The sequence below is a fragment of the Polypterus senegalus genome, unplaced genomic scaffold (assembly GCF_016835505.1).
Source record: "Polypterus senegalus isolate Bchr_013 unplaced genomic scaffold, ASM1683550v1 scaffold_3009, whole genome shotgun sequence".
NCBI lineage: Eukaryota > Metazoa > Chordata > Cladistia > Polypteriformes > Polypteridae > Polypterus > Polypterus senegalus.
In genome coordinates, this window is record NW_024384747.1 from 1 (window position 1) to 14,866 (window position 14,866).

Consider the following 14,866-nt stretch of genomic DNA (forward strand, 5'->3'; position numbering starts at 1 on the left):
CACCTGATACATACTGGACATTAGGACGATTACCATCTCGTAGTGATTCATATGCTCAGTTCCATTTACCTTGAAAGTTGGTTGTTGAAGTCTTGAATGATGTCACTCCCAAGTTGGTTGCATTCCAGTAAAATATTCTGAAAACAAATATGGACACCTCCAGGAAAACCTTGTTTTGCTTGCCTCTTTCAGAATACAGACAACAGAACAATGCATTATGCAATATTTTGAACATCCAAACACCATAGTAAACATGTCCACAGATAGATGTTTGGCAGCATTTTGTGTAGAAATGATTTTTTGACATACAAAAAGAGAGAAGTGATAATAAACAGTTTAATACTACAAGTTTCACTTATTGTTGATGTGTGGTGAAGCCATCTTGGATTTTGAGGTTAGTATTGATGTTGTTCTCCCGGCTTTCCAAGTAGGAAATTTGACATGTAGGATCATTCCAGTTGAAATTTCCCAGTTCAAATGAAACACAGCAATAGTACAAAAGAACATGTTAATTGTATTTTGGAAAAAAAGCTTCAAAAATACTTATTGCAAAACTTTTAAATACATTCTTTGCATTGTGGCATGTAACATCATGAAGGCTTCATATATTTTTAATAAAGTTATGAATGCCCTTTTATAAAAATACTGATGGGTGATGCAGATCACTTTCCAAATGTTCCTCATATTCTGCAGAGCTGTACACTCATTGAACATTTATTATACAGACAGACCATGTTTCTACCCTTTTCACCATGCTAAATGTCAATTCTACCATACATGTTGTAGCAGTTAATGTTTGCACCTTAAGAATGGTTTGCTAAATATCAAGAAATGCATGTTTGTGTTTAAACAGGTCCAAAATTACATCTTTAATGCTGCTGGTACCACAGGGATATCATAGTGTTAAATGAGCTGTGCAGTACTGAGGACATCACAGAAAAATAAATGCAGGGTACAGGGTTCCAGGGCCATCATAATTATTGAATTGTTGCATTAATATTCAGTACTTTCTTACAATGAAGCCTCATTCTGAGAATTCATAGCATACTAACATTCATAATCTACAGTATATGTTTAATTGCTACTATATGCATGGGATGATTTGCACCCAGATCTTTTCAGTCCTATGGAAGATAAATTTTCATTTAAACCTTAATGGCTCTCACATCAGATGATTAATTTAAATTATGACACCAAATATTATTGATTAGGTGGACTTACTGATAAGGACTTTCACTTTTACGAGTAAGCATTGGTTAAAGGAAACCCAATACAGCACAAAGATCATGTCTCATTTTACCATTCAAAGTTCTCCTGCACCCACTTGGAGATGTGAGTACCATATATACTTGCGTTTAATTTCTCCCATGGATAAGTCGAGGCTTGATTTTACCATATAATTTCCGGTATTTTATAATGTTAGTTGTATAAGTCAAAAGCGGAAAACTCATGCTATTGGTCCAAGAGATTATGATATGCTAATGCCCACCTGAGAGAGTGACTACGGAGCACACTGCCTTTTTTTTTTTTCTATGTATTGTGCCTACGTGACCACATGGTAATACCCAAACTATTCCGAAGCAATGTTTGCATTGTTTTGTGTTTTTTTTGTAGCTCACATCCTCATACACTGTTGTAAGAGCATCCCTTATCTATGATGGAGCGTTCGATCAGAAGAAAATATGAAGCTGGTTTTAAATTAAAGTCATTGAAGTGGCAAAAGAAACTGGTAACTGTGCTGCTGTAACAAAATTTGATGTGTCTGAGAAACTGATGCAAGATTGGAGAAGGCAAGAAGATGTAAAAAAAAAATGTAAGGGTCACATTTTTGAACAGACATATAAGCCAGGGTCTGATTTTATGATCGATTTTTTGGGTTTCAAGATCCAACTTATATGTGAGTATATATGGTAGGTCTTTTCTCAGGTATTTTTCAAGTAACACTAATAACATTCTATTAGTGAGTCAAATCCAAGTTTGTACAAAGGTTCCTCTTGCTTAAGAGGATTACAGTTTCGATTAGCTAACAGTTTTAAAATTCTTCACAATTCTTTAGATCAGATGACATTTTCTTCTTTCTTTGCCTAACCTAACAATGAGAATCTTTCTAAAGCAGCCGATTACTGATTACACGTTAAGTTTACATCTCATTGTCCAAGGGCAATATTTTGGCTACTGAAATTCTGAGGGATATGGCACTATTTTATAATTTTTTCAAAGTTCTATGTTTTGAAAAGTTCATTCAATCACTAAAAGTGCTTTTTATGAAACAGCTTTTAAGATATCTAGAAATTTATTTTCCTACAGTTTTTTTTTTCTTGTTATCAGCTACAAAAAGGCAAACGGCCTCCCTAACTACTGTGTAATCACATATTTTTATGTCCCTTTCAGAACTAGCTATAATTTTCCAAAATATCTGCACTTTGTTCAGTGGCTAAATATGTGACTCCATCTTCAGTGAAATAATTGTCAAATGCATCTAGGCCTTCACTGGCCTCTCTATCTTTTTACTTATTTACTTACTTTTCTTCTCTTCCCAATGGAAGTGTGTTTCCTAAAGCCTAGCTCTCACTGTCGTCTCTTTTTAGCACACATGCTTTCATCTACCACTGTGTATGATTAAATGTCTTTCCTGTTAGACGGTATGCTCTGCTGTCGCTCCCTTTCTAGTAAAAACACTCACTAGCTTTATCTGGCATCTTTTTTCTGCTGTCTTTTTATTTTCTACAGATTTACACTAATTTACTTTAGATTGACCTGATAGAACGTTGACTAATTACTCAATTTAATGTTATGCTGGGTGCCACTCTTCAAAGTAAAAAGCAAATCCCTGTCTAATTATGTGCTCAACAGTGCAGTACAGAAAAAGGAAATATTTATTTTGTTAATTTTTTAACAATCTGGGCTGACTTTAATGATACTGCTTTTAATTGTATTGTATGGTTATTCTGGCACAGAAATGTTGTATAATATTCTGTTGGGTTTTAATTTTAATTGGTCAGGCTTCAAGAAGGGCATTGGCTTTACTTATTGTTGTCAACATATTACAGTAGTCTAGAGCTACCGACATGCCATCTGTCCTCGTTCTGCTAAATCTCTACTCTGCCTTCAACTCAGTCAATTGCCAGATCCTTGTTGCCACTGTCTTTGATAGTGGAATCTCTAGGACCACACTCAGGTGGTTTGAGTTCTACCTGTTGGGCAGATCCTATTATGTGTGAAGCACAATGGTGCCCCAAGGACTGGTGCTGGGCCCTCTCCTCTTCTCCCTAAACAGCTTCTCATTATCATCTAGTCCCATGGGTTCTCTTATCAGCGCTATGCTGATGATACTCAGCTGTACCTGACATTCCCTACAGAGGTCCACACGATACCACCTATAATTTCTGCATGTCTTACTTATTTTTTGCTCAGCCTGGCAAAGACAGATCTTCTTGTAAACCCAGATTTTATGTCTATTCAGCACCCCATCTCTGTTCAGCTTGGCCCACTATTGCTAACACTGCTGATTGATGACCAGCTGCCCTTCAGTTACCATGTTGCTGTGGTCTCTTGGTCTTGCAGATTCAGTCTATACAATATCCGTATAATCATAGCAGAGCTGACAGAGTATTCACACAACCCCTGGTCTAGGGTTTGGTCAGGTTTTATTCCATTTTGGACTACTGTAACTCTACTGGCAGAAGTACCGGCATGTGTCACCAGGCCACTGCAGATCATTTAAAATGCAGCAGCACATCTGGTGTTCAACCACCCAAGGCAGACACATGTCACTCCTTTGTTCAGATCACAGGTACTCCAACCTTTTATTTTGCTTGCTCTTTCCACTCACAAGACCACAACATATGCAAATATAGTATGGTTAAAATAATTCATAAAAAGCAAAACCACATAAATATCTATAGTTTTTCAAAATATCTATGTATTATTTAATGCAGTTTTAATTTTTTTTTACATTTACATTTGTAAATAAATAACAAAAGTACATATTTGCAAACTTTTAGTAAATATTTAAAACATGTTCAGTCAATGCAAAGAAATCTTGTAAAATAATACGTGTTATACAGCATAAAAGGTCAAATCTAATGCTGTTATATACAGTAAATTTGTATGTGGATTGCTTTCTGTGTTTGATCAAACTATTATCTCAAAAAAATTTTTTTTAATGGTTTAGTCTAGAGTATAATTTTTTATTAAATGTTAGTCTGCGGTGGGCTGGCACCCTGCCCGGGGTTTGTTTCCTGCCTTGCGCCCTGTGTTGGCTGTAATTGGCTCCAGCAGACCTACGTGACCCTGTAGTTAGGATATAGCGGGTTGGATAATAGATGGATGGATGTTTCAGTTGAAAATCAGTACAGTATGGGAACAAATGCATGATGCATCTACCATAATAAAATTACATTTGACAAAAAAAAATTTAACAATTGTTAACAAACACATTTAAATTGGTTTAAATATGTAAAAATAAAAATGTGATAATTTCATCCTGTGCTTTTGAAATATACAGTATTGAGTTTAGTAAATCCTCTTATTCTGAATTACATGCAAGTTAGGGTTTGATTACACTATGCTGGATAATTAAATCTAGAGACTGTACTAATGAAAAATTCTCTCTGAAACACCACAATTAAAATAATTTAATATAAAATAAGTATGCATTTAAAAGCTATCTTATGTTAAAACAAATTCATTTAGAACAGTTTTACACAAGTGAAAAGACAAAAAATGTATTTAATTGAATTCTGTGCTTCACCTAAGGCAGAAGAGAACTGGCCGAAAACATTTTGTCTTGTGAAGCTGAGACCGTAACATCAGTCAGGCTACTCTTCGCATTAAGCTAGCATTAAAAATAATAGTTTAAATGTAATCTAGAAGGATGTCTATAAAAACAGTTGATCCTTATAACTTCTAATCAATGAAAATACTTCAGTCATGTCATTTTAATATTCTGAACCTGACAGCCTTGAAATAGATTCCTTTCCCTTATATTTCAAAAACATATTTGGTCTGTCAGACATCCCCAGTTCCATTTAAAGATTTTGGAATAAGTGCATTTATCATTCTGTGGTAAATAGTAAAAACATTAGTCATCCAAAAGTTGGAAAAAATATCTGACAGTTTTAATTTGTACAGGACAATTGTTAGGAGTTACTGCCATGATAGGCAGGATATTCCCATAATAATCTAGCCAGATGTTGCAGAGAAACATTTCTATTTGCATGTCTCAATGGTATTAAACCTCCTGATTTTACATTAATGTTCTCTCAAGTTCCAGATGTCAGCTGCCATTTACGATTCACTTGATCTCAAGTTTTACTAAGACTTTTCATGTCTGTACTTATCTCTAAGAAGTCAGTTCATTAATGGTTTGGCCAAAGATAGTGGTTATCTATCAAAATTGTCTCTGTGTAAAAGTGCCTAGCAGGAAATTGCTTAATAAACTCATTGCTCTACATATTATATCTTCACTCATCCTTTAAGTGTGGCCATTTATAGGTTTCCATTGCTTAATTTTCCTCAGGATTTTATTCATTTATTTACTTTTTAAAGTTTACCTACTATTATATAGTTTCAAATTTGTTTATTTTTGTCAGCTGGGGCAGGTGAATCCAATATTTGTACATTGTAATAGAAATGGATTCCAGGATTTCTGGTTTGTTGATTTTGGTTCTCTTTCCTGTAATCTGTTCCTAATCCTGATGGGCAGGTCCAGAGGTTTCTGTGATATTGTTTACTGAAATGTTTAAGGTGTTCATTTTCACCTCTTCTACTGTGTATGGCTTCAAATCTTAGCTCCATCCCCAACATCTCTGCCCATTTAAAAGGAAGTACATCACCTACAGTCACTGTTTTCAATTTGAGACATGATTTTCCTTACTTATTTTATTTAGTTTCTATTGGTAAAACATATTTGAAACTTTTGGTTTTTTTTATTATAGTACTATAGTCTTACACTGAAACATTGAAATTAATTAAAAGAGCTTGGAAATGGATTGATGCAGGCTCTTTTTTATTCCAATTAGCCAACATTGCTGCGGCACCACAGGCTACCCTAATTGTTTTTTGCAAAGTATTGTTCTTCTAATGTGTCCATACGCTTACTCCTGGACTGTTTCAGATATTGTTTTTGAACATGTTTCTTGTCCTTTCTTTCACCTGCTGTCTGCCTCAGATTTCATTTTCTTATGTTCGTATGAAATTATGCAGCCAAATCATGTGGGCTACATTTTTTACTCTGTACTTGAACATTGTGCTGCTTATCTGTGTTTCATTGTTTTTATTGAACTCTAGAGTTTTTGGGTTTATGACCTTTGCGTATGACTTGCCTTTGTCTGAAAACATAATTAGATGGGTGAGATCAGAGGCATCCACAACAATATTTGAGAGTTTTCTGTGTTTAGAGAATGGCATACACTCCAGGAAGTGTCAGAGAGAGCAGTGGTCTAGTGACCTCAAAGCGTTATAAGCAACTACACAAATGATTCAGAAGAGATTCTAGAAATGTTCCTTTGAATGGAGTAGAAAATAGCTGTTCCCTCCTAATGATGATAATAGAGATGAAGTGGGTGGCCATCTGATTAGTATAAGAGGGAAGTAAGTGATGATTGATGTGTAAAATATAGTTAAAAACCTTTAATGATGCAGCATATGGCGTATATTTCATTCGTACTGTATATTGAATATATAATCAGAAATACAAAAAAAAAAATGCTTTAAAAAGTGTACAAAAATAAGAGATTTAATTACCAAAGTATTAACGGAGGGCTCACACAGGAATAAAAGACACAAACACTGAACATGAAGCACTGGATATTCATACATCCTCATTAATGATAGGATAGCTGGCCTGCTTACCCTAGTCCATGCATTTCTTACTTCTATTTCTTTCTGGATCCTTCACTTACTTGGACACTTTCATCCCATCTTGGAATTACTGCCTTTCCAGTACCTTTTTGCATTACCTATATATATGTTCCTTTTCTAGGCCTTCGTAAAGATAATACCAAAGACAAGAGAGTCCCTTTTTAGAGCCCCCAAGCCTCTGGTTCACTTGCAACAGCCAGTACCTCTAAACAGCTCAATGATGATACACAATTAAATTAACAGATCGTCAGGACTGCTCTAGATGCTACCTGCCTCTGTATTCTGTCTCAAGGACTGCTAATCTAGGGAGCACAGCCAAATTTGCAAGAAGCCTCCACCAAAAGTCTTCTCCATTGTACAGTAACCCCAAATCAATAGTGGAACATTTAAATCACATATGTTTGGATTTTTGATTCTTTAATCATCCTTGCTCTTTTCACATTCTTAATAGCACTCCACGTAGACAAGGTACCAAGGAGCAGAGTACACTGTCCCTGATGATGTCACCTGAGTTAGCCACTTATCAACACCTCTTCTGGCCTGTTATCTCTCTTTCTTAGGGTTTCATCAATTCATGCTTATAAGTAAGAGAACCTATGGCTATATTGTTTAGCTAATTATTAATAAAACATTTGTGGTAAAATTTTATTCTTTGATCATATGTTCAAATTATATGAGGCTACTTCCATTTTAAACCTGCTAAATGTTATTCATATACTGACCTCACTCTGTCCAGGATGATAAATTCAATGAAGTTTATAAGTGCCGTTGACAATGATACAGAAACAGGTTTTGAGTAACAGCAGTAGCAGTGCACATACTGACTATCCTTTTCCTCAAACACTGAAGTCTTTGTTCTTGCACCTTGTATTGCATCCACAGGTCCTTGGCTTTTGAGGCACAGAGAACAGCTTGGAATTGGTCAAGACCATCAACAGGTAACCTTTATTATAGTCCACTGGAAAGTAAATAGTATTCAAGTCAAATTACCATTTAACAAGAGTGGCAGTTGATTAACTTTTTACTTTTTCTTTGTTAAATACTTTTTCCCTTATAAAACAATCAACTTGGAAAGTTTACCAGAAACATGTTTACCGAATATATTTACTTAGCTGAGTTTGAATCATTTTGTTGGAGATGCTGTTGTTATACTCAGTTCAGGTCACTTATTTCTCATTAGAAGTACGCCTCAGAACCACAGCTTCAGAAAATATTCACATTTGCATTTGCAAGTCTTTCATAATCTGCTTATTTTACTCTGGCAGTTAATGGCAGTACTGTCGTTCAGCTTTCAAAGTATACTTGGAGGTCTAATGCACTGTACTGTAATGAATTCATCATTAACTCCGTATGCTTTTGCCAAATGATATTCAATTGTTCCCCAAGTACAGCTTTTCATATTTTTTAAATTTATTAAATATATTATTTCTGTTCATTCTGGGTGACTTCTGTAGCAATAAATTTCATTTCTGCATTCACTGTTCCTGATGCCATGCTTCCATCTCTAACCTTACGTCTGAACATGAAAGGAAAGGCTTTTTTGAATGATTTTCGGAAGCTTGCTCCCATGAAGCCATACACAATAGGGTTGATAGAAGAATTAGCATATGACATGCAGTTGGCCCAGGTCTTTATCTTATAGGTGGCATAGTTGGCTTGGAACTTTGGGTAGAAAGCTTGAAACAAAGTGAAGAGCTGTATTGGACCCCAGCAGATAGTAAAAAGCAAGACAATTACAACTACCATTTTAGAAATCTTGCTTCGCATGGCAATGGTTCTCTCAGAGAGGAGCTGTACCTACAAAGACAAGAATACAGTCTAATGAATTGTTTTTTATTTGCTTTAGGCAGTTCCTGTAAAATACACTTCATGTATACAGCAATGCACAATGTGATGTGAAATGTATATAACTGAATATTTCAATTGTAGCAAGGAATTAAACATAATGTGTGAATAAACTAAACAGTAACACAAGTAAAATTAATAGTACTAGGGGGCTTTGCCCCCTGCTTGTTTCGCTTGCCAACCTCCAGGCCAGTACTACACACCTGCTGCTCGTGTATGGGGATGAGGATGTACAATTTAAACAGATTTTAATTTTCATTTGAAGTGTTACATTTGCATCAACACAATGTTTAACTGCCCATGATTGAATTTAGTTTCTTTCTCTCTATTAAATAAAATGACTTTTTCAAATGTTTGGCTCTGAGATTTGTTAATTGTCTTTGCAAAAGCTAAACTAATGGGAAACTGTTAACATTTTAATACGAATGGCGTATCAAGATTTCATTTGTTGTCTAATGTTATCTGTGGAAGATGTACTACATTGGCTTTCTTGGATACATCGTAATTCATGCAGTGGATGACCGGACAATGTAAACGGATATAGATATTGTTCGTGATATTGTAAGTTCTTGTTTTCATCTTCTGCACGATCACTACCAACTGTTTCAGCAAAGTCTATTGATATGCATTTAATCATTTTTCTGTGTTACTGATCAACATTTTTGGTGTAAATCCATTTGACTTCCTCGTTTCTAGGTGCTTGTATTGCCTGTGTACTCATTTTTCTGTTGATAACTCTTCATGATGAAACTCTTCAATAAGATTTGGACATAATGCGTCTTCTTTAATTGGGAATTTAAAGTGAGGAAAACATTAAAATTTATAAGAGCTGAGAGTGCAGGAAGTGTGCCTGACAAAAGTATTCACAAGACTGAGAGGTGAGAGTACCGTGATCTTGTTTGAAAGTGGTTGATAGGAGGGCATGACTTGAAAAAATCTCATGGCAATATTCTCATCTCACAGGACTTGAAAAAATCTTTTCCAAAAAGTCTTGTTTCCAAAAAAGTCTCGTCACGTCAAAAGATTTTTTATATAATAGAGAGATATTAAATTGGTAAAGGTAGAAGACTAAGATAGTCTAGTATACAATGTTATAGTGCGAGTAACCAGTAAGGACTGATAGTACTCATTTGTATAACAAAAAGCTAATGTCTCTGTGTGCATAACCGGTTCCTCCAAGCAATCTGATTGGTCAGTTTGGCTTTGGTCTGATTGGTCAGTAACAGTGTGATTACTCAGTCAAATGCAAGACAGGAAGCGCTGGGCAAGGGAGGTTGACACACACAACGATTCCAATATAAGGTGTATAAGGAATGCTGAGAGTCACCTTCAAACACTGACATTATTCCGAAGAATACCAATGATGTTTTCACAGATGTAACAGGGGCAAGTCTACAACTGGTAGTAGTCAAAAGGTGGACAGGAGGTGACCAATGAGCCTCAAAATAACATAGACTTTACAGGAATGAAATTGAGAGAGGAAGCACTGGTCAAGGTTGAGACACACAAGGATACCATAGGAAAGCTGTAGGAGGAACGCTGAGGATACAAATATAGTAGGGCAAGAATGATCAGATATTGAATATTTCTAAATGTATTCTATTACCTGTCAATAAGTAACATAGCTAGTATATTAATAACTTATTCAAAAGCTAGAGATAAAGGCTGGATTTTCAGTCTGAATTTGAATGTCAAGACCAATGGAGCTTCATGAGTTGAAGTAGGAATAGAGTTCTACAGAATAAAAGATACAAAGCTGAATGCATGTTTGCCAAGGGTTTTGGGACTATATTTATGAAGTACATGCTTTAGCATGTTAAATCTTGAACCAACCAACCAAAAAAAAAAATATATATATATATATATACCATCATTTTCAAACTTAATGCACAGTATATTTAGTGGTGGCACATGGTTAGTGCTAGAGCCTCATGGATTTGGTTTCCCTTGTTTAAATCCCATGCCCAGTAACGTTTCATATGAGTTTTGCTTATTGTCTCCATTTTTGTATAGAATTTGTTCTGGATACTTTACTTTTCCTCCAAAAGCCCAAAGACATGCATGTTATATTAACTCTTAATTTTAAATCATCCTTGTGTGTATGTAAATGAGCATATATGTGGGAGTTGAACACGCATTGCATTGAAACAAGATTAAAATTGAACCTAGGGCCTTTGAGTCAGTATCACCACCACCCTTCCACCATATCTTTTCTTTTTAAGTGTTTCTTTTACTTTCAGGGCTCTGATAAGGTAAATAGCATCACTCCACACCATGAGGAGATGCAGTTAACACTTTCTTTCCTCCGCACTTCTAAAGCCTCCACAGTACTGTTTGTCTGGAATACTCTCTAAATGAACCATCCATAAACCAGAAATAGCCAGACCTACACCTGAAGGATGCAGAGCTCCTTCTCAGAGTGTTACAAGTGACTGATACATTGTAACTGGTGGATGAGACTTGTCATTTTTCATTTGTTGTCTTTTCATTTATTAAAAGGGATTTTCACCAAGGAAGTGCCCCAATACTTTACCTTGTCCCTGTTCTTTTACTGAATATTTTTCCAAAAACCTTGGATTTCTGAAATGCACACAAAGAAATGGTTTCACACATAAATCAACATAAAACGTCTGTTGCTACATGCTGTGATTGCTGTTGGTGCCTGTTCACCATTTCTGGCAGCAGTGACTGCACGGGGGTGGCTTAACGGCCAGCAGGAATGCACGGTGGGCTGCCTGGCTGTTTTTGCGCAGTAGTGGTAGTTGCAGTGCAACGCAATCTGGTTTGTACCTCTTATCATTATTAGTGGTGGTCCTCCCAGGAGAAATGCTGACGTAGGAGTATCAGCTACACAAACATGATGCTGATAATGATACTGGTACCTCATTTTCATTTTCGATATCCATCTCCAGATCACTTGCATCAAAATTGGAGTCTGACAAGTCACAGTCCAATTCAGCGATAATATGCAAAACATCGTTTACGGAGCAGTTTGCTTTGCACATTCACTTCAATCTCTCACCAGATGTTGATGCCATTTTAGAGGTTGTTTGCTTTTTGCTAGTCATGTATGGACAGAGAATTGAGGTCAAATCAACGAATAAAGATAACTTTCTTTCTAGCAAAGAGAGTTGAACTAACACATAACAGCAAGTTTTGTCACCATTTACAGCTGACCGCCCTCTACCCCTGAATCTCGACAAAAGTCGACATCCACCCTGAAAGAGTCAATCCTTGAAACTTCATTCACTATAATGGCAGGGGTATCTAGCACTGGAGTGGAATAAAGTGCAGGTGTGAGCACATAAACCAAATCAAAATTTCAGTCATTAACCCACCATGGGGAATAATTTTGTATAACCTGTGCCAAGTCCAAAAAATACTTAATTTTTACACTTCCCTAATACAGTACAGGTGCAAACATTTTCAAAACAAAACATAGCCTATCATCTTCCCCATATAAAGAGGAAATTGTGCAAATGAGATAACCTCAACAGTATGGACTTACATAATGGACAGACACACAAGCAAACATTTTGCTTTATATACTAGATATGTCATTTGTATTTTTCATGTACACATTTGAACTTATTCTTATTCTGTTCCAAATCAGAATGAGTGCTGCTTCATGAATTCAAGCTGAATCCGAATTTCCGTCATGATTTTTTATCATAATGATCCCAGAACCCTGTTAATTTACAGGAACCTACCTGGTAATTATTGTCCACTGGTTCTACAACTGGTTGTCCAACTCTCTTTAACATAAAAGAATAGCAGAGAGAGATTGTGAGGAGTGGGAGCAGATACACCGCCAAGAAGTGGTACAGAATGAAGACTTTCTTATGCGTTTCTGATGGGAACGTTTCTATGCAGTAAGTTCTTGGTCCATACCAATAGCCTTCTTGGGTCTTCTGATACATAATAATTGGAGTTGATAAAATAAAAGAACCTTATAGAAAATAAACAAAAAGATGAAAGTGTATGTAGATTGCCAAAAAAACTTTCCATTGAAATAACTCTACTAAAAAGACTCATGAGATGGACCTTCCAATTATCCCTGTTTGTTTACCTTGCAAACTGCAGACTTTCTGTCCATTAGGATTCCATTTTGACTCAGGAATAATAACATATAAGATACTGCATTGCACTAAAGACACCATCACCCACTTGAAAGAAAACCGAGCTATGTCTTTGGGAAACATTATATCATTCAAAACTAATTTAATGATCATATTACTTACATATCCTACTCTACATTACGTTTTGTGTGCCGTTTATGCTTCTTCTTGAAGCTGGAAGATATGTTCAATTTCAACAAATATATACTTTATGTTTTAAGCCTTATTTTATTATTCTTTTTTTCCACTAATCTGACACACAGTATTTATACTAAGATTCACATTTAGTTATAAGTAAGAGTAGAGATATGGTGGGTCCAAGGGTGTCATGTGGTACTGTTATATAACTGTTGTAGATGCCACATGGGCTAGATGGGCATCCCGGCCAGGAGAGACAGCAGACCTGGAAGGAAGGACCGGAAAGGGTGGATGGACAGCCCATTAAAAACAGAAGATGTGGATAGAGGTTTTTTATTTCCCCAACACGCTAGATGGCAGCAGCCCTAGAGGTCGGTGCATAGTAAGAAGCCAGCAGGGCATGCCGGGATATGTAGTCCAGCAGAGCAGCCCTGCTGGGGTCACTGGGTGCCATGAGAGGGTTTGGTAGGGAGACAAGCTCCCTATAATGGACTTCCATGAGACCTGGAAGTGCTTTCATCGGGCAGTCGCCGTGGCACCGGAAGTTCTCCCAGGTCTGTAACAAAAGAGACGCCACTCCCTTATTCAAGTGAGTCGGAGCTGGGAGGTAGTGAAGCAACGCTTGAGTGGAGGAGGTATTATGAGAGGAAGACCTGTGTTTGTGCTTGTGTTACATTTTGGGGATATTTATAATAAAAACCTTCCATTATTTGAACCCGGGACTGTTCAAGTCTGTTGATGTTGGGGTTCGAGGCTTGCTGACGCCAGGTTTATCACACTGTACATGAACAATGTTTCATATTTGGTTTATGTATTTGAATAGTAATGTATATGCAGTGTTAAATAACTGTTTAATTGTTGTACAGGACATGTCACCTGAGGATGTAAACACTTGCTCACATGTGCTGCATATTTCTTAATTTCAGTAAAACAGAAAAATTCTGGATGCCACTTATGATCCATTAACTGGAGATGAAACAGTGTAGAAGCTCTTCTTGTTTGAAAGTAAGGAAATTAATCATGTTTTTTCTCTAATTGTCTGAAAAATAAAAGGCCACCACTGGCTGGTTACTGTAATATCCAAGAATTATAACATAATGGCCAACCCATTTCATACTCTCAATGGAACTGTTATTTATTTATCTACCCACTGCTGTAGCTCATATGACAGACACTAAAAGAGCAAGTGGTGTACATGCTGTTTTGCAGTTTTGGCATTTAGCAAACACATAACATGTACATTAATAACAACCTGTATGCATTTTTACATTTTAGACTATCAATACAAGTTTCTTAGTCTGTTTATTAAGCACTATATGCATGGGCTGGACTCAACTTTTTTCATAGTGTGCGAAAAAACAATGACCACGAACCGTGACTATGCACTTATCAAAAGCAAGTTCATATCTCATGTAAAAGTAAGGTGCTAATTGCTCTGGGAAAAATTACTTGGCCCTCTGGCCATTTTATCATTATTTGAAAGAAAAGCTGTATTAACTTTGGACAGCTTTCTGTGAGCAGTATATGCATCTGTGAATTACCTCCACACACACGGTTCCAGGCTCTTTCGACGGATGTGGGCATTGGACAATCAGATGGTTAACGAAAAAGTTCTTCCATGAAAAATAACCAGAAGATATATGATGCAGCAATAACAAACAATCTGAATTTGATTGGAACAACGCCTGGCCCAAACTATGGTTAAAACATGCTGTACATGCTAAATATATTTGGTTTGGTTCAGGTGTTGTGGACTATAGTGAGTTGTCTGTGCTGATCATGTAACAGACAACAGGTGGTTCTTCATGCCTCATAATTGATAGTGTCTTGGAATATAGCATTCCAATTTATACACAGCCCATCACACACAAAAGTAATAATGTAAGTTTCCATACTTTGAA

At 36.3% G+C, this 14,866-nt stretch overlaps 1 protein-coding gene across 1 annotated transcript; it reads right to left on the reverse strand.

The window, feature by feature from the left end:
* Positions 1-6,723: 6,723 nt before the first annotated feature.
* LOC120522102 (G-protein coupled receptor 54-like) lies at positions 6,724-12,911 on the reverse strand. Its single transcript, XM_039743269.1, has 3 exons — positions 12,779-12,911; positions 12,420-12,658; positions 6,724-8,661 (listed from the first exon to the last, which is right to left on the reverse strand). The coding sequence occupies exons 1-3, from the start codon at positions 12,909-12,911 to the stop codon at positions 8,287-8,289; spliced, it is 747 nt and encodes a 248-aa protein (XP_039599203.1). The 3' UTR covers positions 6,724-8,286.
* Between the last annotated feature and the right edge of the window lie 1,955 nt (positions 12,912-14,866).

What these genes read in the sequence shown, in the direction of transcription:
- LOC120522102 (XM_039743269.1), bottom strand. Translation starts at nt 12,911, where the DNA reads ATGTTTCCCAAAGACATAGCTCGGTTTTCTTTCAAGTGGGTGATGGTG. An exon ending in GAAAGTCTGCAGTTTGCAAG is followed by an intron (nt 12,659 to 12,778) that starts GTAAACAAACAG and finishes ATTTTCTATAAG; the next exon opens with GTTCTTTTATTTTATCAACT. An exon ending in CAGTGGACAATAATTACCAG is followed by an intron (nt 8,662 to 12,419) that starts GTAGGTTCCTGT and finishes TTGTCTTTGTAG; the next exon opens with GTACAGCTCCTCTCTGAGAG.